The sequence below is a fragment of the Neopelma chrysocephalum genome, unplaced genomic scaffold, assembly GCF_003984885.1.
Source record: "Neopelma chrysocephalum unplaced genomic scaffold, ASM398488v2 Primary Assembly neopelma1_74, whole genome shotgun sequence".
Lineage (NCBI taxonomy): Eukaryota > Metazoa > Chordata > Aves > Passeriformes > Pipridae > Neopelma > Neopelma chrysocephalum.
Genome location: NW_020897735.1, coordinates 6548879 through 6567734, shown reverse-complemented (window position 1 = coordinate 6567734; position 18856 = coordinate 6548879). Strand labels below are relative to the sequence as shown.

Sequence of the window (18856 nt, the reverse complement as noted above, 5' to 3'; positions counted from 1 at the left end):
GCGGCCCGGTTGGGACCCGCTGCCCCACGATCCCGATCCCGGTCCCGGTCCTGATCCCTCCCCTCTGCCCGCCGCATGGCGAAGCAGAGCCCCGCGGAGCCCCAGGCGCCGGGGCCGAGCGCCGCGGCCGGCGGGAAGGGCAAGAAGAGGAGGAGGAAGAGGAAGGGCCGCGGGGAAGCCGCGCCGAAAGGCCCCGGGATGGCGGTGGCGCGTCCCCCACGCGACCCCCAGGAATTCTCGTCCAACTGGAAGGCGCTGCAGGAGGTGAGGGGAGCGGGGGATGCGCGGGGAGAGCCGGAGTCGTCCCCGGGGACTGGGAGGGGGAACGGCCGGGGCCATGCGGGCAGTCCCCGAGTGCAGCTCCGCGCGGTAATTAACAATAATCATCATCTTTATGTCAGTAAATAAAGGGGGGGGTGCCGATATTTGGGACGCCCCGTTGTAGGTAATTTCCCCAAAGCCATCTGGAAAGTCCAGGAGTCCTCTGGAGAGGGAGATAATCACAGAATCACAGAATGGTTTGGGTTGGAAGGGAACTTTAGGATTATCTCATCCCACCCCCTGCCATGGGCAGGGACACCTTCCACTAGCCCAGGTTGCTCCAAGCCCTGCCCAACCTGGCCTTGGACACTTCCAGGGATGGGGCAGCCACAGCTTCTCTGGGCAACCTGTGCCAGGGCCTCACCACCCTCACAGGGAAGAATTTCTTCCCATTATCCCATCTAACTCTGCCAGTCTGAAGCCATTTCCCCCCTTTCCTGTTACTCCTTGTAAATAGTCTCTCCCCATCTTTCTTGAAGGCTCCTTTCAGGTACTGGAATTAAGTCACCCCAAAGCTTCTCTTTTCCAGGTTCTTTCCCTTTATCCTTTTTTCCTTTGTATCATTTTAGCTACTGAAACAAAAGGCAAATGGCTCCAACAAGTCCCTCTCTACGTGTCAAACTGACACCAAAAAGAAGCAGCCAGTCCAAGCAGCCAAAAGCCCAGAAGTCCCAGCTCTCAATGGGAATGTGGGAAAGGCCAAACCCACAAAGAAAACGGACAGTGGTTCTGCTAAAGAGAGTCCTCCCTTGTCTAAGCCAAAATCCAAGGGGGTTGAAGTGAACAAGAATTTAAATGGCACCAAAAGTAATGGGAAAAGCTGCAAAGACAAAAGAAAAAATGGCAACATTGTGAAGGAGAAGAATGATTTAAAACATAAGAGGAGGAAAGCTGAGGAACACGTGGAGCAGCAGCCTAAGGAGTGAGTACTTCAAGCATCACACCTGGATGGGAATATTCATTTTGGGATGCTTGAGTAAGGAGCACAGAGAGGTACATTCAAGACAGCTGCACTCTCCCACACTAAATTTTGGAAGAAATAAGGCCCATGTTGCCCCTTCTCCTCAGATAAAGCAAAAAACCTGCAGAAGTGACAGCACTAGACCTAAGTTTGAGGGTTTATTTCTCAATTTAAGAAATAAACTGGTTTATTGTACACCAGACAGACACCAGACTGCTTTAAGGCCATAAATGTAATTAAATCTGTTCTTACCAGGGCTGACATCTGGTTTGATGACGTTGACCCCAAAGATATTGAGGCAGCAATAGGACCTGAAGCAGCAAAAATTGCCAGAAGAAACATGGGACTTGAATCAGACACATCCAAAGAGTCTGTGGAGCAGGTGCTGGTCAAGGAAGACGCTTTTGATGGGTGAGTGACATTCCAGGGGGAAGGATGGCAGCAGAGGCATCGAGATGAGCTGCTAAAAACTGATCTGGAAGTGGAGAGTGTGGGCTGACATCTCCCTGCCTCTGCTGACTGACTTTTTCCCTGTTGGAAGCAATATATAAACCTTGTGAGCTGCACACAGAGGTGTCACCAAGCTGTCCTTTGTCTTTCAGGCTGACAAGAGCTGTAGCCATGGACTGTGAGATGGTGGGGGTGGGCCCCAAGGGGGAGGACAGCATTGTGGCTCGGGTGTCCATCGTGAACCAGTTTGGGAAGTGCATTTATGACAAGTATGTCAAGCCCACAGAAAAGGTGACTGACTACAGGACAGCTGTCAGTGGCATACGCCCTCGGAATATCAATGCAGGTAGGAGGGGTGTTCCCCCAGAATGTTCTTTAAGGAGAGAAAATTTAACAGGCTGTCACTGAAGCCTGACTGGCTGAGCTTGGAACAGTTTTAGACCTATTTGGGGAAAACAAAATGCTAAGATTTATGTTAATGCTAAGAGAAATGGTGGGGAGAGGTACTTTTTACAGAGTTATCACTATTGCCCTTGAAGAAATTAACTGGTGAATTATGGTATGAGAATAATAGAAAAATTATCTCCTTTTCATGTTCTACTCTTTATGGAATTCTCTAATGAGCAGAGGATTTAGTGTACTGTACAATTTGCATAACTACAGCCCCAGGGACACAGCTGCTTTCACAGAGAAGATGCGGTGTTTTAATTGTAGTTTGCTCATGGAAAGCGTTTCCTTGTGTGGCATTTTTAGGTGAAGACTTTAAAACTGTTCAGCAGGAGGTTGCTGACATCCTGAAGGGGAGGATTTTGGTTGGCCATGCTTTAAAGAATGATCTGAAGGTACGTGGCTGCACATTTGAGATTGATTAAATTTCTGACACATCATCCTGGATCAGGTGAACACACCTGAACTGCAGCTCTATCACTGTTCTAACAGTGATAAAGCACCAATTACAGCCCTAATCACTTGCCCACTAAAGTTCTTCAGCTTCCAAACTCTGCTAAAGAGCCAGGAATGAAACAGAATGAGGGAAGAGCTCTGTGCATGCTTTGCTTAGTCCCCAAAGCAGTCTGGTCATAGTTACCTGAGACAGGTACCTGATGTCATGCTGTGCCAGCACTGCAGGTGGTCTCTGCAGGCACCTCCAGCTTCATCTCTGTTTCTCACAGCAAGTAGAACTGTGAATCCTGAATCCAGCCATTGTCTGCATGATCTTGGTCTTGGCCTTTCATGGTTTTGAAGTATCTCTTAGATGGGAACAGCAGGCAGCTGTACATTCAGCTGTAAGAGGTTTCATGCCACAGCACGTTTTGGACTGGAAATGTAATTTCTTGTAGGTCCTGTTTCTTGATCACCCTCAGAAGAAGATAAGGGACACACAGAGATATAAACCTTTCAAACAGAGAGTCAAGGTAAGAGACTGATGGGAAAGTGCACCTCAGTTAACTGACTCTGGAGCTGCTGGCTCACTCCTGTGCATCCACCTGACCCTGTTCCTTCTTTCCTACCTGGAATAGGGATGCCTGATTTTTGGCACTAGTCTAGTGGAAAATACTAGTCTAGTCCAATGCTTACTTAGTGTCTGAAATACCTCCATAAGTTACTTACTTCAGTGCTCACATTATCAGTAACACCTGTGCACAAAATTCCATGGCTTTCCCATTTTTAGCACTTTCATGGGCTTCATAATACTTTTCTGGACAGGAAAATAAGATGGTTGAGTTCTACTTAGAGCAAAGCTTATGCAATCTTCTTAATGGTATCATTTCCATAGGGATATAAAAATACAGATGGCTTCAAGTTTCTGCTTAGAATGCAGGAGTAGAGGTTCAGATTATTGAGAGGTATTTTAAGTTCTGTAACTAGATATTCAGGGGTTTTTTTTCCACAACTAAGCACCCCAAACATAAATCTTAGGATTATGGTAGTACACAAAGAATCCTCTCAGCAGTGCACATGTAAATCTCATGTTTCATTAATTATTTTCAGTATTTCAGCAGTAAGCTAAGATGTGCTGTTCTTTGAGGAATACACTTGAATTAGTATTTATGTATATATATATATATATATTTACACATCTCTGTACATTTCAAGTAGTGAGAGGCAGCATGACTATGATCTTTTCTGTTTCTAGAGTTCAAGGCCATCACTGAAGCTGCTCTGTGAGACCCTGCTCAATGTTAAGGTGCAGACATCAGAGCACAGCTCGGTAGGTATCTCATCAGAACACACATTTTTGGGTAGATCAACAGGGTACTACACTTTAGCTCTGGGATCTGGGTTCAATCCAGAATGCTGTGCCATCATTCCAGCCAAAAGTCAGCAAGCTCTGCTTGACCACCAGCAGCAGTGAGATTGCCATCTAAGCTTGCTTGCTGTTATGTTTCCTTATTTTCTTTAACAGCTTTTGCACAAATCATCTGTATTTTGATTAAAAATATTAATCCTTGTTATTTTAAAATCTCCAGAGAAAAGAAGTAATGATCAAGTACCAAGTGCTTACCTTAAAAGCAGCATTCTGCACCCTTGTACTGTGAAGGGAGGGATTAATAGTGTGAGAGGCTCCACCTGAACCTCAGCAGTTAGTTCCTTTCTTTCAGTGACAGGAGGATGTAAGAGAGGAATGAATTGGGAAAGCAGGGCAGATTGGGAGCCTATTTCTAAGATAATGTATCAAGAGAATTTTCTCATTATGACTTTCCAAGTGACAGTCAGAAAGAAGCACAGAAGCCTTGTGGTGGCCCACACATTCTGAATAGTCACAGAGCCTAAATCTAAAAAGAGATAAATATCAATTGAAAGTATATATTAAAATGATGGAAGATTTAGCTGCTTATTACCACACATCCCTGGAAGTGTTCAAGGCTAGGCTGGACAAGGCTTGGAGCAACCTGGAATAGTGGAAAGTGTCCCATGGCAGGGGGTGGAACAAGAGGAGCTTTAAGGTCCCTTCCAACCCAAAGCACTGTGTGATTCCATGATTATTAACAATAATTTTCTTAAAGCAACTGTGTTTCATTAGGCTCCTGTTCTGTTCTCTTTCAGATCCAGGATGCACAAGCAGCTATGAGACTGTACACCTTGGAGAAAAAGAAATGGGAAGCTGCTGTTAAGAACAAAATCAACAACAAAAATTGTAAAACTTGAAGGGTTCTACCCTGTGCTTTTACCTGCAGCATTTGCTGGTTTCATGTCACATTCCAGGACAAATTTAGAGATAAGTCAGAACTGTCAGCAGCTACTTCACAAAATCAATGCAAAGACAACACTTCCTACCCTGGTGTGGGAATGCTGCCATCCAAGAATCCTGCTGGTATCCCTTCTGGGTGGTTTCTATGCCTACTACCAACTCCTGTGTTCAAACAATGTTTGTAACAAATGCCTGCATTTGTGAAGAACTTCATCAGTTAAACTTCTGCAAAGGAAATACACACTGAATAAATTAAAAAAAAAAAAGTAAATTCTGGTAGGTGAAGGAAGAAACTGTCATTCCTTTGCCAGAACTCCTAAGACTAAAATCTTTATTTCAGATATGTTAAGGTGAATTCTAAATTATTGCTGTTAGTCACACAGTTGTGGCACCTAAACCAACAATATATACCTGTTTATATATTATATTATATGTATAATAGGCCAATATTCATCTTCTGGTGAGGAAAAATCCTTTAAAATATTTCTGGAGGATCCAAGCTTTTATGTCCGGGTGTGTACAAGTCTTGTTTTTAGACAAAAAGTTTTCCTTTTACTTCTGCAGTTTCAAAAGTGTGGCATCCACGAGGGTCATTATCTCCTGGAGAGAAATGTGAGAATTGTCAAATACAAGTTTACCTTGTTGCTTCACTTATTTTTGCATTCATTTATTAATAAAAACACTGCATCTAACATAGGACTTTAAAGTGGCTGCTGTTGTAACAAAGAGGGAGGTTTACAACAGGAGAGGGAGCTTTCTGCCCTTCTGTGATTACTTTTTCCTGCAATGCCTGCAGGAGACACTGGAGAACAATTTGTAACTGTCTTTGAAGCAAATTATGTAAATGCATAACTAAACCCACCAAAGTTAGGACTAACCAGTTTTACTGGCCTGATGAACAAACTTCTCATTGATTTATTGACAGCAAGCCACTGCAAAGGAAATATTAGTGTAACACATTAAACAGCTCAGATAACTTTGCAGGTTTTTCCTTGTTTCAGTGTTGAAATTTAATGTAAGTTAAATCTTCATACGAACTGTCAGAAAGCTTTTGTTGGTTTGTTTTTTTTAAGGATGCCACTTCCAAACCAAAAATAAATTGGATGTAATGTACTTAAGCTTTTTTTCCTGTAAACTTTAGCCTGGTTTAGTATGAAGAGCATAGTAAATTAATGTGATGTTGCAAGAGACCAGAACATAGTTTTTAAAAAGTTACAGCCTAAAGAAAAAACCCCTTTCAACAACTTTTTTTCAGCAGTTAAACTATTCTTACAAACTCACTCTTCACCCCACATACAGCTAATTCTCTAAATTTATGCACTATGTAATTCCAACTATTTGAAAATTATCAAATCCATCACCAGAAATAATATACTAAGCACCTAAGCATCCACTCTTTATTATCAGAGACTTTTCCATACCGTGCTAAATGGAAACTGGATTTTTATTTCAGACAGCAGTTTGTCCATTTTCTGGGACAGCATATCCAGCACAACCTCATCTGCAGTGTCAATGAACAGGATAATTTGTGGTTATAGCACAACTGCCAACAGGGCAGGAGCTAAAGGAGCACAGGGGGAGGATGGATCTACACAAGGAAAAGGCAAGATGAGATGAAGTTACAACATTTTAACATCAGAATGGTATTTACTCAGAGTAAGAGGGATGAATTTTCAGTTCCAGTTCATCCTCCTTTCTCAGACATAAACCTGAGAGCAACTAACATGTCCCTGAGCAGCTGCTGTTGTGGTTTTACTGGTTTTGGGGGTGAAGGAAACTCAACAAATAACAGCACCAGCCATCTCACCATACTGAGCCATCTCCTTCATCAGCAGACAAACAGCTCCCACCACTCCTGAATTGTCAAAGTGAAGGTGATAAACATCTTTGATCAGTTCTATTCCACTGCCTTTCGAGTCCGTTATAAATGTCAAAGCTGCTATTTCTGGAAGGAAGACAAACACTGCTGGGCTCATTGGTAGCTGCAGACTGCATGATCTGCTTCCCAGTCCCCTCACCAGCCAGCACACGTGTCATATGTTCAGAAAATCCTGCCCATTATTTTCAGTCTCCCTAAAAACTACTCTGAAGCATATTTGGGCAACAAGTAGACCATGTTTGCAGCTGTCGTGCATGGCAGAAGTGATTTTGATGTTTCTTGTTTTCACATTGATTGATATCTACCCTTTTACACAGTTGAAACACCACCATAAAATAACTACCAAAGCACTCTCAAGTTACTAATAGATCAGATTGTGCTGATCTAATACTTCTCAAGCATGCTGGTTTCATGGAATCACAGAATGCTTTGGAAGGGACCTTAAAAGATCCCCTCATTCCAATGCCCTGCCATGGGCAGGGACACCTTCCACTAGAGCAGGTTGCTCCAAGCCCCATCCAGCCTGGCCTGGAACACCTCCAGACACAAGGAATCCACAAACTCTCTGGTTCATGGGAAAAGTAAAGTCCCAACCCCACTTTCACAATTTCCTCTTCCAGTCCTGCAAGAAAAGATTCGGAGAGCAGAGGTCAATCCCAATCCCACTGTGAGTCTTGATCTATACAGAAAAATCCACTTCTGAGCTGATTTGCAATTAATAAAAACAGAATTGCTGAATGTTACCAGACACCCTTAGGAAGCTGGCTAATGCCAGGCAGCCATTCTTCATGAGCATTGCTCTTTCTGGGTTCATCCTGAGTGCCTCCAGCAAAAGTGCTGTTGTGGGTTCATAGTCACTGTCAGTTAAACAGCCTTTAAAAAAAAAACAAACAAAACACACAGAAAAGACCAAAACTTCAATATTCTCCAGGCCAAAAGGAATGGAGAGTCCTGAATACTCAACCTATTCTGCTGGTGGGGACTAGAAATGAGATTGCTAAAGGTGTTTTGCTCAGCTTTTCCTGTGGAACACTGGCACAAGGGCAGGCAGTAGGTAAACTGTGGCAATATTCTTTCATGAGCAAAAAATAAGACAAAACAGTACTGCAAGGATGGGTTCCTTGGTGCACGTGACAATGAAAGAGATGTGTTTTCCTTTTCAATCTGAAATATTGTTCCTGATCAACAGAGCAAATGGCATAAAAACAAACCTCCCAGCCCACGCTGCACAACACCAATGCTGTGTTCAAAGAAATAACACAGCTGGGATTCTTGGTGCTAAGGGAGAAGCCAGAGTGCTCTGCACACTCTGCACAGCACAGGGTTGGTGTGGCTGCTCCACAGTGCAGTCACCCTTAGCACTATCTGGTGATTTAATTGCTACAGCTCATCAAAAATCTCTTCATTAGACAGTTAGAGAGCAAATGCAGGGGAGAGTGATTAAGAGAGGATGCAAGTCCCTAACTCTGCTGCCATCTGCAGAGACTGCTCCAGCCAAGCAGCCTGGATTTCAGGCACCACAGCCTGGATTTCAGGGATCACCACTGATATAAAAGCCTTTTCCATGCCCAAGGAACAAGGAGACTGGGAAAACACACCTTGGAGTGACAGTGCCCACAAAGCTGAGCAAGCAGACTCTGCAATTGCTCCGTTCTGGAGGTGTTTCTGAAGGACTGCAGAGGTGACAGGGACAGCACTTTCCAGCACTGCTTGGTCTTCATTATCCTCTGAGTTACCTTAACAAAAAGGAAATGCATCAGACAGAGTTATTTAATCAAGTAATAATATCACTGTATGTCAAATTATATCAATAAAGCCTTAAAGGGTGTTGGCATTGGAGTAATGCAACATTGTTTTAGTCTGGACGGCAGCAGAGGGAAGATCTAAAAAACCAAACCAAATGTTACAGGACTAATAAATACTCATGTTTATTGGAGAAAGCTGAACTTCTTCAGAATTGGGTTTAATTTAAATTATGCATGGGGATCACAGCAAGAAACCTCCAAAAATAACCCCTGTTTTGACAGAATACGGTCTGCAGGGTGGATTTTCAGCTGGTCACATAAATCAAATGGGTGACTTGACAGAGGGAATAAAACACACCAAGTGCTGCAATTGTGCACAGTCTGTGCTTTCAGCCTTCCTTGAAGATCAGAACACCACACAAATATATGTCACAGGAACAAATCAGGCCATATCTTGGCCTGAACAGTAAATATTTGACTTTGACACCTTATCATACAAAGGGTTGCTAAAAGAAATCTGCATTATTTTTTATTTTTCTCTAATTTAACTCTGGATCACAAAGTTATTCTAGTACTGCTGTGGAGACAACTCTCCAGAATCACAGCCTGGTTTGGTTGGAAGGGACCTTGGAGATCCTCTCATTCCAACCCCCTGCCATTGGCAGGGATAAAGAATGGAAGAAAGAATTCAAATCCAGTCCCAGCAACAGGAATGTCTGAACTCAATTAGGCACAATACCTGCTGCCTTTCAGTCACATGAGTGCCAGAACAATACTTGCTGTGTTCTACTTACCACTCACAGCCAAGCTCCAGAGAACCCCACAGCAAGAGAAGCAGATTTCCTCATTATGAGGAAAACGCCTTAAAATTGACAGAAGGTCTGGAATTATCCCAACTTTCCTCAGATTCTCTGCAGTCACTTCTGAAAAAAACACAGAAAAAGAAATTTTATAGAATCTGGTATTTCTGTCCCACTCACTGACCTCGAAACAGGCAGCACTAACCGTATTTAAACAGTGATAACAAATCGGTAACATGAGACCATCAATCAGCTGGACAAAAGAAAGCAACAGAAGAGACCGAATTCTTTAACAAGATTCACTTAAGCACAGTGTTTAGCACAACTGATCCTTTCAAATGGATGTTTGGCCATCCTTTTTCCTCACAGACTTGAAATTCACAGAGCAGGAAAGGAACTGAGAGGGCATAAATTACAATTTTTCATATGTTTTCATTTTAATGATTCAAACAAACTCTGCTTCAGAATTGGGAAACACTGTATAAAAATAGTTTGGTCTTAGACATGACTCTGTAATTTTTTATTTTTTTAATATTATCCTCTTGCTGCTAAGTCCTTCTGTAACCTTTAATAAAAAGTCTTCTCATGACTGTTGAACTGACACTGGAACCAAATAAAAATACTAGAAATATTTAGCAATTACAAATTCAGGACAAAGTAGAGGAATTAGGTAGAATGGTTTCAATACATCCTGGCACAGTCAAAAATAGAATCCAGGTTCTATGCCCTTGTTTTCTCAAGCACTACTATTTGCCCACTTTGTACTTGTTTCCAAAACAAGATGAAATAGAGAATTGTATCTCTTAGAGTGGTCCTGTAAGTCCCTGAAGCCTCACCAGTGTGTCTTATACTTTGAGGAGTGTTATCTTACCAATATCTAGTCAATCTTACCAATATTATCACTATTGAACTAATACCCACAGACATCCACGTCTCTCAGTGAAGTCTCAGTTCTGCATTGCACCTTGGCTTTGTTTAAAAAAGTAGAAATGTACAAATATTCCCCAAAAAGGAACAAGGTGACCCACCACTGGCTGAAACCATCATCAATAACGTGCAGAGCAATGAAAGTAACTCTTCATTTCCAGGGTGTTTTCTCACTGTGGCCAACAGGCAGCTGGCCACTCTCTCATCCAGGGCCATCAGCACACCCTGCTCCAGAGCTGCCACCAGAAACCATGGAAGAGAACAAAGATTTGAATGAAGTCTGAAGTCCCCACTGTCAGCATAGCAAAACATTCCATTAGCAGCATTTCTTCACACAACGTAGGCAAAAATTACTTTAAACTTTCGTTTTCTGAAACACAGTTCTTAGCATTTTCAAGCTTTTATCATTATCAGGTGTTATTGGGGTAAATTGCCATGAAAGTGACAGCAGGACCACACAAGAGACCAAAAAAAAGCCCTTTTATGGTTTAAAATTCAAATACCAAAACACAGTCTTTTATTTATGCATTCTAGTAACACTCTACATAACATAAAAATAAACTTGGTTGCCCAAGATCTGAACCTATATTTAAAATTAACACAGAATTCCTGTATGCCAGCCCTCAAGGAAATTCATGAGAAACCAGAAAGCTGGTTACCTTACTTTACTACTTTAAATTCATCCCCTAAAAGCACTACTGAACCCATTTCAAACCTTATCTGCTACATTAATCTTTACAAGAGACAGGCTGTATGACCCAGCAGAAGGAGGGAGTCTTATAACTGTACCTTGACTAAGAATTTCAAGCAATAACGTGCAGCCATCTAGTTGTAACTTGAGAGAAGTTACATGAGTCTTCATGGCAAAAGTGATCACTTCTGTGCATTTGAACAGCTGGGGGAAGGCTGTGGGGAAAAGAAATTGCCTGAGACAACATTCTTGAATCAAAGAGGACATGTATAGATGGAATAATACAGAGAGACTGTTTTAATCTCTGGGGGAAAGCAAAGTGTAACCAGCATATTCCTCCTCAAGTCACTCTAGAATTGTTCACTGGTCGTGTAGCGAGTTCTGGGGTAGAAAGAACATTGTGCATGAGCCCCAAAACAGCTTTTCAGAACCTGCAGAGCAAAGTATTTCACCAGGGCTCCTGGTGCTAGGAAGACTTGGAGCTTTGGGAATAGCCCATACAGCTGTTCAGCGGATCCACAAGCAGATAACAAAATTATGAGGAAAACTGGATGGATTTTAGGGATCCCTTTTGAGCACCTTCAAGGCTGAAAGCATCAGTCAGGGGGTGCAGAAGTGTCAAACAAGGCAGAGGTGGGCAGAGCCTTGTACTGCTGAAAACAGGACTGAATGAGAATCCCAAAGGTCCATTCATTTTGTTATTTACAACCAAAGCCCACTGTATTACTCAGAAAAAGATTTCTTCAGTAACAGAGTTGAACACAGAGGTAACTCTAAGGAAAAAAACTAAATTATTCTTTTTTTTTAATCAATTACAGCTAGGGTAAAACCCCTGTGTTTTACCATCAAAAGCCAATGCCAGCATTAGAATGCTGTCACTGTCAAATGTCAGCGCATTTTATAACTGAGTTAACACGGTGCTTTGAAACTATTAATCTTGATTTGAAAGCTTAATCTGAAAAATGTGCAGTTTCTGGGAGAAAATATAGAGCCTTCACTCTCAGAGCTTTACTAGACACAAAGAAACGAGCCATGTGTAGCCTCCTTTTGCTCTGCCAACCTTACAGCCCCAGGAATTACCTCCAAGTCATCCCAGGGCTTGTACAAATTACCTTCTTCAAATGTCAGTTTGTCAATTCACTTCAGTTGCCAATTAAAATATCATTGTTTTTTTCCAGTGTCCATTTTTCTTATCCAGTAAAACCCCTCTGCTGTTCAACAAAAGCATGTACAGAACAAGTACCAACACAATCCTATCAGCAAGTGGCCTGTTCCAGTATGTTCCAAAAAATAAGAAATAGGAAAAGAGCAATTTCATTCTCATTTATTGCCATGAGAATTTTTTTTCCTATTATCTCAAAATACAAGGAAGGAGGAGAGTAAATAAATTAATAAAATAGTGCCTTACCAATTTTATCCTTTACAAAACTGGCAAGCTGTTGAATGCCTTTAGCCTGGACTTGTTCAACATCCCAGGAAGCCTGCATGAATGCTAATAAACCAAGGAAATACTTCTAACCATTAGATACAAACACAAAAAACACTCAGACTGCCTGTATTTTGTGCAAGATGTGAATTTGTGTGGATGAAAATAATGTAATTTGTGACTGGTGAAAGGAGAATAACTTTGCCCCTAACACATCAAACATTTCAATATTACCAAGTGTTATGATTCACAATGTATTTGGAATCATATATTTTGGGGACCTGCTGGAAAATTTAAATCAGAGCAGGGATAGGAGCTTTAAATGCATTATTCCAATATCTATTTCACATTAAAATAACATCTTCCTTATTTGGAAGGAAAATAATGGTGCAGATCCTCTGTTGCATAAATTCCCAAATATGTTACAATGCAGACAAAATGAGTGATCCTTCCTCCAAACAACATCCCATTTTATTTCAAGTAAAATGAATGTCCAATAACTCATTTCCAAGCAAAATACATCCTGACTAGAAAGCACATGGGTCTATTCTCCATGGAAATCACCATTACATTGATCTCCTCATTACCTAGAACACTTTCAATTCCTCCCTCAAGGAGTATATCTGTTATTTTGGGAGGCAAAGACTTTTTCAGTATTACTGAAGTGTCACCAACAAAAGTCAGGCAATCCCTGACAAATGGAACATCGACCAGATCCCTGGAATTGAGAGACAAAAGCAGTACCAGTAAGTTAGAACTGGAAAGTTACAACAACAACAAAATCTACAAGCTTTGTTTCATTTTGACATAAAAAAATCTAATACTAGTTTTGAGAAGATTGGATTATTTATGACAGAATTTAAACAATTTATTTCAAAATGGAAGAGCTTACACTGTGCAAGCCGTGCTTAGGTGTCAAGTTAATGGCTTACAAAATTGTTTATAACATGACTTTATAATGTAACTCTTCAAAAAGGGACACCTGTGCATAGCAGTGTCCACTTCTGAATAAACACCAGGTCTTTGACCTTTTTAATAACTCAATTTGTTGAAGCAACCTTGATTCAGCCCCTTTCCAACAGGAGCTAACATTCCCAACTTGGGGAGGCAGGAGGGGTTTAGGACAAAAAAAAAAATAAAGGGAAGGCAGCCAGAACTTACTTTGTTGAGGGTCTCATGCTGGGGTCAATCTGTAGCATCATAAATAAAATTGGAAATAAGGGCAAATAGCTGTTATCTGCATTTTGCACCAGTGTCAGGGCTCCCTCCAGGCAGCTGCTATCCCCTCGGATATCCTGCAGTAAGGAAGTTATCTCTTCTGCCTGGAAAGAGCACAGGATCAGAGCAGCTCTCACACACATTTACAGACACCCTGGTGGGCCCATGACCTTTCAAACCTCTAATGAAACATTATTACCTACATTCAGAACAAAGCAGGTCATCATATCCAGCAGAACAGAGCCCAGAGACCAGATGTCAGATTTCTCAGTGAAAGAAAATCCAAATGTTTCTGGAGCCATCCAAGACTTGCTACCTGTTAAAATAAGAATTATATCTAAACATAATGTGGAGATATTCTGCAGACATTAGGCATTTTTTACTGGGGATATGCCACAAAAGACTACAAAACACACTGTAACTAATGGACATTCTTCTAAGAGATTACTGAGTATGTATAAAGCTAAAAAGGATTCCAAGTGTATTGGTTGCAGAGCTCATATTCACAGACACATCTATAGTTTTCACTTGTGAACACAATTAATGCTGCAGGCAACTGCCTGTGCATATCCTATTTAGAAGACAAATACCATAATGCAGAGAAGGGAAAGGGAAAATAACTTTTCCCCTTTCCTAATTTTTCTCTGAGGATCAAAAATATCCACCACAACTGAATCTTTTAAAAACATAGTAGGGGGAAAAAAGAAAGCAAAACAAATATCTACTTTCTTCCACTCTTATTTTCCATTTCATCTCATCTTTCATAAGTGTTTCTGTACTGAAGTCACTAAGCACGAAGGAGGCTTCACCAGTCACAAGTATGTTTGATGGCTTGATATTTCTGCAATGCAAATATTTTCTGTCAGCCTGTGAAATTAAGAGTCTAATGGATATATAACTACAGATCCCCAGCATCTTTACACATCAAAGGGGCTGGTTTGGGGTTTTGGTTTTTTTTTTTTGGTTGTGTTTCATTTTTGTGGGGTTTTTTTTGGGGGAAGAATTGGTTTGGACTGTTTTGTGTGTGTTGTTCTGTTTTTTGGGGTTTGGGAGTTTTTTTATCTTAAGTGATAATCAACCAAAAGACAATTATTTTCTTCTTTAAATGCTTTAAAATTTCTGATTGTGACACAAATTGATCTGAGCATGGAATGCAAGGGTTGTCTCTTACTTTAAGTACACAAAGGATATAGTTTGTCCATCACTGGCACCAAGAAATGAGCAATTTAGAGCCCATTCAAAGAAACAAGAGGTAATACCCCATTTAAGTGGCTAATTTCAGACAAAACTCAAGACATAGATGACTTCAGAAGTCTCAGAAATCTAATCTGTATATAAAGTCTGGAATTTCAACCCCCTGCTTCTCCATTTGGAAGAGTAAAATTCCCTGCCTCTGAGCACTGAGCTGAGCCAACAGTCACCACCTGTCAGACAAAGAGAACAAGATTTCTGCTCACCTGTGCAAAATATTTTCTTGGTGTGTATAAAACAAAGCATCCACCATCTGTCCCAGGAACCTCTGAACCACCTGGTGAGGGCAACAGACATGAAAGTGCAACACAAACACAGCAACTTTCAAATATCTTTTGGAAGAGCATTTCCAAAACCTGTGCTCTGAAGATTTTAGGGAGGACTTTGAGAAAGAAGGAACACGGGGGGGGGAAACTGTTAAAAGCAACAAGACTGTCAGTGCCTCTTCTGCATTTTTTACCATGTCTCTTATCTTTTCTGACTTCTGCCTTTTTTCCTTGATTAGAGCTGAAAGATCTCCTTGGCCTGAGTGCTGCATCACCAGGCAGAGGAACAGAGATGATATCTGTAATAAAACATTACACCAAAATTGCCTAATTGTTTGCAGTAAGAAAGACAAACCAAAGCACTTGGCAAACTGGTGGGTGTGATGTTCACCACTACCAAAGTGTTCTGGGATGAATAATCTCTCACAGAGGAGACAATATTTCACTCCTTTCATTAAAAATACAGTGTGTTTGTTGTTTTAAAACAAACCACCATTATGGAGCATCTTATCTGAAGCCATATGGGACAATTCAAATCATATATACATCCAGAAAATCAACACAGATTTTGCCTAAGCACTGAAGAAAATCTGCAAATAAAGAAGTCAGCTTCTTATGGTCTCCTACAAAAGGGTTTTTGTACAGGCATAAAAATCAGAATTGCACACTGATTCACATCAGAATCTGTGAGTCAGCAGGCAATACTCCAATCCACAGATATTCAGTTTTTCAGAGTGTTTCTTCAGAAGTTAAAAAACCAGGCTTGTTCCAAATCAAATAACCTTTTCTTTTAAGTATCTCACACCAATTATCCCAAATTTAAACCTGTAAAAATGCCCACGTGCCCAGAACATACACCAGGTGTTCCAGTTTAACCAATCCCATTCCATTCTCACCTCATTGTTCCAAGTCAAAAACAATTCCTTGTAAATACAGATGTTTGAATGACGAAGTTTTAGCAAATCCTTTGCCTGCATAAAATAAAAAAAGTAGGGAGAGCTTTCTATAGGTCCACAGTCCTTCCCATTAACAGGACCTTAAATAACACCCAAACCAGTCCCTGACTTGTTCGTGTCACATTTCTGATCAAACTGTTCCGAAGTGAAGAAATTTTATATTTATTTGTGTGTATTTATTATGTTAACTATTTGCATTCACAAGTTGAGTTAAGGCAAATATTTCACTAAGACTCAATGCCTTGTAAGATTCAAGGATACAAACTGATCCGAAGGGATATGATGTGTAAGCAACCCCCTTCTTCTGTTCCTAACATCCAAACCTGAAAACATATTTTAGAATATAAGTCAGGATGATTTTTTCTAGCATAGCCATTATTTCCTGTGGCCCCCATGCAAGCTTGAACCTCAGAAAATATGACATGAGAGATGTTTATCTCCCTGAAGGTGGTTTCTGTGTAAGGCTCTAACAATTCCTAATTACTTCAGCAAATTTGCTGATTATGTGAAAGGTTAAAAGAATTCAAGTTCCTCTCCTATAGTTGTGTTTGTGGCTGTGCAGACAGAAGAGAAAAACTACAAAGAGCCACACTCCCAGCTGGCATTTATTTCAATATTTGCTTCAATAGACGTCAGTAGAGAAATTGAATCAAATTTTATTAGTAATGCCAGTTTTGGTGTGGTTTTGGTCACCTCTCTGAGCAGGATGAAGCATCTGAATTCTCCCCCCTTTCCAACTCCAGATGCCATGCATTCTGGACACTGTGAGACTAATCCATCATGTGCTGTTTCACATATTTTCTTGAAACAATTTTTGGTATTTTAAGAGTATTTCTGGAGTTGCTTCTTATGTGAAGCATTGGAAAAAGTTTGCACAAAAAAGCAAAATCCAACAAAGAAAGAAAACCAGTCAAACCATTCACATTAAAAAAAAAAGTCCAACTCTGAGAAATTAATATATAATGAAATACGTTATCTAGAAATTGCATTATTAATAATGAACTATAAACAGATCAAGATTCTCCTTCAGCTTAAAGGCCAAAAAATGAGTTTTGCTCTTTGGCTTCAGCACAAAACAAACTCTGAGAAAGGACTATCCTCTGAGAAGAGCTGTCCACTTGAATCTGCATGTCCAAATATAACCACAATTAATACAAACTCCTGGCCTGAGCTCAAGCAGAGGGCAGAGGGAACACCCCACAAATAGTCCTTTCTGATTTACTTATTATTTACTTAGCTAATCCTTGTAGATAAAAGACTTTGTTCTGTTAAGACTTTGGCCTTTGTAAGTGAGGTAGTAAAGAAAGGCTGCACTGATACCTCCTTCAAGGCCTCACTTGCTTGGTATTGATCAATGCATTCAACCTGCACCAAACAAAAGACAAGGATGAGATTGTACCAAAGATACAGGGGAACTTCAAGCCAGAACAATTTTATTTTGTCAAGATGTCTAGACTGCAAATTCTGTGTGAAGTGACATAAATTTTCAATGGTAGCTCAAATCTCTAACGTTTGGAGCAGTCCTGGTGTTAGGACATGGGTAAAAGAGTTTTAAATGAGTGTGTGACAGCTAGTGAGAGCTTCTGCACTGTCTGGGCAGCAGTGACTGAGCTGAGAACACACTGAATGGACCTAAATGAGCTGCTGCCCTGTCCCCACTTTGAGCCTCAACATTCAAGCAAGCTGATCTGACTCTTCAATTTTCCAAAAAAGCAGCACAGTGAGGTGTAAGCCTATTCTCACCCAGTGGCTGAGCTGCCCAACATGTGTCTCCTATCAGAAGTGCCCCTGGAGATGACAAACACGACTCTTTGTTTTCCTAACAACCACCTTCTCACCTGCTTTATCATATATTTCTTCTGGGCACCCTTTCCTGTTTTCAGTTCAGCTTCCAGCATAGTGCCCAGTGCCCCGGGCTGGAGCTGCTCCAGCACCTGCTGGGCACAGGAGAGACTCAGAGCACCTGCTCAGCTCCAGGTGGTGGAACAACCAGGGCAAAGAGCCCCTTCCAAGCACTTTTCCCATAGACAACCCCCAAACAGGGCCATGGATCACACATACACCCCCTCCAGCATCATTTAACCCACCCAGGGCCACTTACACCCCGGTTGTGCGCTGCCTTCAGGGGTACCTGTACCCACACCCCTTCCCTTGGCAACAGACCCCTCCCCAGGGCCATGGACCCCATATACACCCCCAGGCATCACCTACAATCCCCCCAGGGCCATTTACTCCCATGGTTGTGTCCTGTATCCATGGATACCCACACCCCATCCCTTGGCCCCAGACCCCTCCCCAGGGCCACAGACCCCACATACAACTCCCCCCCAGCATCACCTACACCCCCAGCACCACTTACACCCACGGTCATATACTGCTCACAGGGGTAACTGTATCCACAGCCCCTGCCCTGGCCACAGACCCCTTCCCAGCACCATGTACCCACCTACACCCCCCCCGGGCCATTTACACCCATGTTTGTGTACCAACCCCGGGGGTACTCACACTCCCTCCCCAGGGCCATATGCCCCACATACACCCTACAGACACCCCTCAGCAACACCTACATACCCCCCCAGCATCACTTACGCTCCTGGTCCTGTATTGCCCTACAGGTTCCTCACACCCCCTCCTCAGGTCCACACATCCCCTATACCCCCCCTCCAGCACCACCTACACCCCCACCACGCCGCAGCCGCCCGCTCCTCGCCAGGCAGAGCCTGGACCCTTGCGGCAGCACCTCGTATTTCTCCATAGCCGGGAACACACCAC

The 18856-nt window shown here is 41.8% G+C and overlaps 2 protein-coding genes across 9 annotated transcripts in view; one reads left to right on the top strand and one right to left on the bottom strand.

Moving 5' to 3' along the window:
* REXO4 (REX4 homolog, 3'-5' exonuclease) lies at positions 1 to 5617 on the top strand. The gene is made up of 8 exons (XM_027687514.1): positions 1 to 264; positions 891 to 1243; positions 1538 to 1693; positions 1885 to 2078; positions 2486 to 2574; positions 3073 to 3147; positions 3870 to 3944; positions 4781 to 5617. The coding sequence occupies exons 1-8, from the start codon at positions 76 to 78 to the stop codon at positions 4880 to 4882; spliced, it is 1233 nt and encodes a 410-aa protein (XP_027543315.1). The 5' UTR covers positions 1 to 75; the 3' UTR covers positions 4883 to 5617.
* The window catches only part of STKLD1 (serine/threonine kinase like domain containing 1), a 14420-nt gene continuing 975 nt past the window's right edge, over positions 5412 to 18856 (bottom strand). Inside the window, exons 1-19 of one of the 8 annotated variants that reach the window (XM_027687506.1) lie at positions 18825 to 18848; positions 17923 to 18018; positions 17405 to 17449; positions 16022 to 16099; positions 15323 to 15424; positions 15069 to 15139; positions 14337 to 14452; positions 13815 to 13927; positions 13555 to 13715; positions 12981 to 13111; positions 12376 to 12459; positions 11066 to 11182; positions 10378 to 10512; positions 9344 to 9472; positions 8403 to 8540; positions 7549 to 7677; positions 6733 to 6870; positions 6347 to 6426; positions 5412 to 5525 (exon numbers count right to left, since the gene is read on the bottom strand). In XM_027687506.1, the coding sequence (XP_027543307.1) occupies positions 5478 to 5525; positions 6347 to 6426; positions 6733 to 6870; positions 7549 to 7677; positions 8403 to 8540; positions 9344 to 9472; positions 10378 to 10512; positions 11066 to 11182; positions 12376 to 12459; positions 12981 to 13111; positions 13555 to 13715; positions 13815 to 13927; positions 14337 to 14452; positions 15069 to 15139; positions 15323 to 15424; positions 16022 to 16099; positions 17405 to 17449; positions 17923 to 18018; positions 18825 to 18839 (1926 nt within the window). In that variant the 5' untranslated portion in view covers positions 18840 to 18848 and the 3' untranslated portion in view covers positions 5412 to 5477. Of the gene's footprint in view, positions 5526 to 6346; positions 6427 to 6732; positions 6871 to 7548; positions 7678 to 8402; positions 8541 to 9343; positions 9473 to 10377; positions 10513 to 11065; positions 11183 to 12375; positions 12460 to 12980; positions 13112 to 13554; positions 13716 to 13814; positions 13928 to 14336; positions 14453 to 15068; positions 15140 to 15322; positions 15425 to 16021; positions 16100 to 17404; positions 17450 to 17922; positions 18019 to 18757; positions 18774 to 18824; positions 18851 to 18856 lie in introns of those variants that run through there. The other 7 variants (XM_027687508.1, XM_027687505.1, XM_027687510.1 and 4 more) reach the window with 7 other exon arrangements.

Coding starts and splice junctions, on each gene's coding strand:
- REXO4 (XM_027687514.1), top strand. CDS start 76: ATGGCGAAGCAGAGCCCCGCGGAGCCCCAGGCGCCGGGGCCGAGCGCC. Junction 265..890: donor ACTGGAAGGCGCTGCAGGAG/GTGAGGGGAGCG, acceptor GTATCATTTTAG/CTACTGAAACAAAAGGCAAA. Junction 3,945..4,780: donor AGACATCAGAGCACAGCTCG/GTAGGTATCTCA, acceptor GTTCTCTTTCAG/ATCCAGGATGCACAAGCAGC.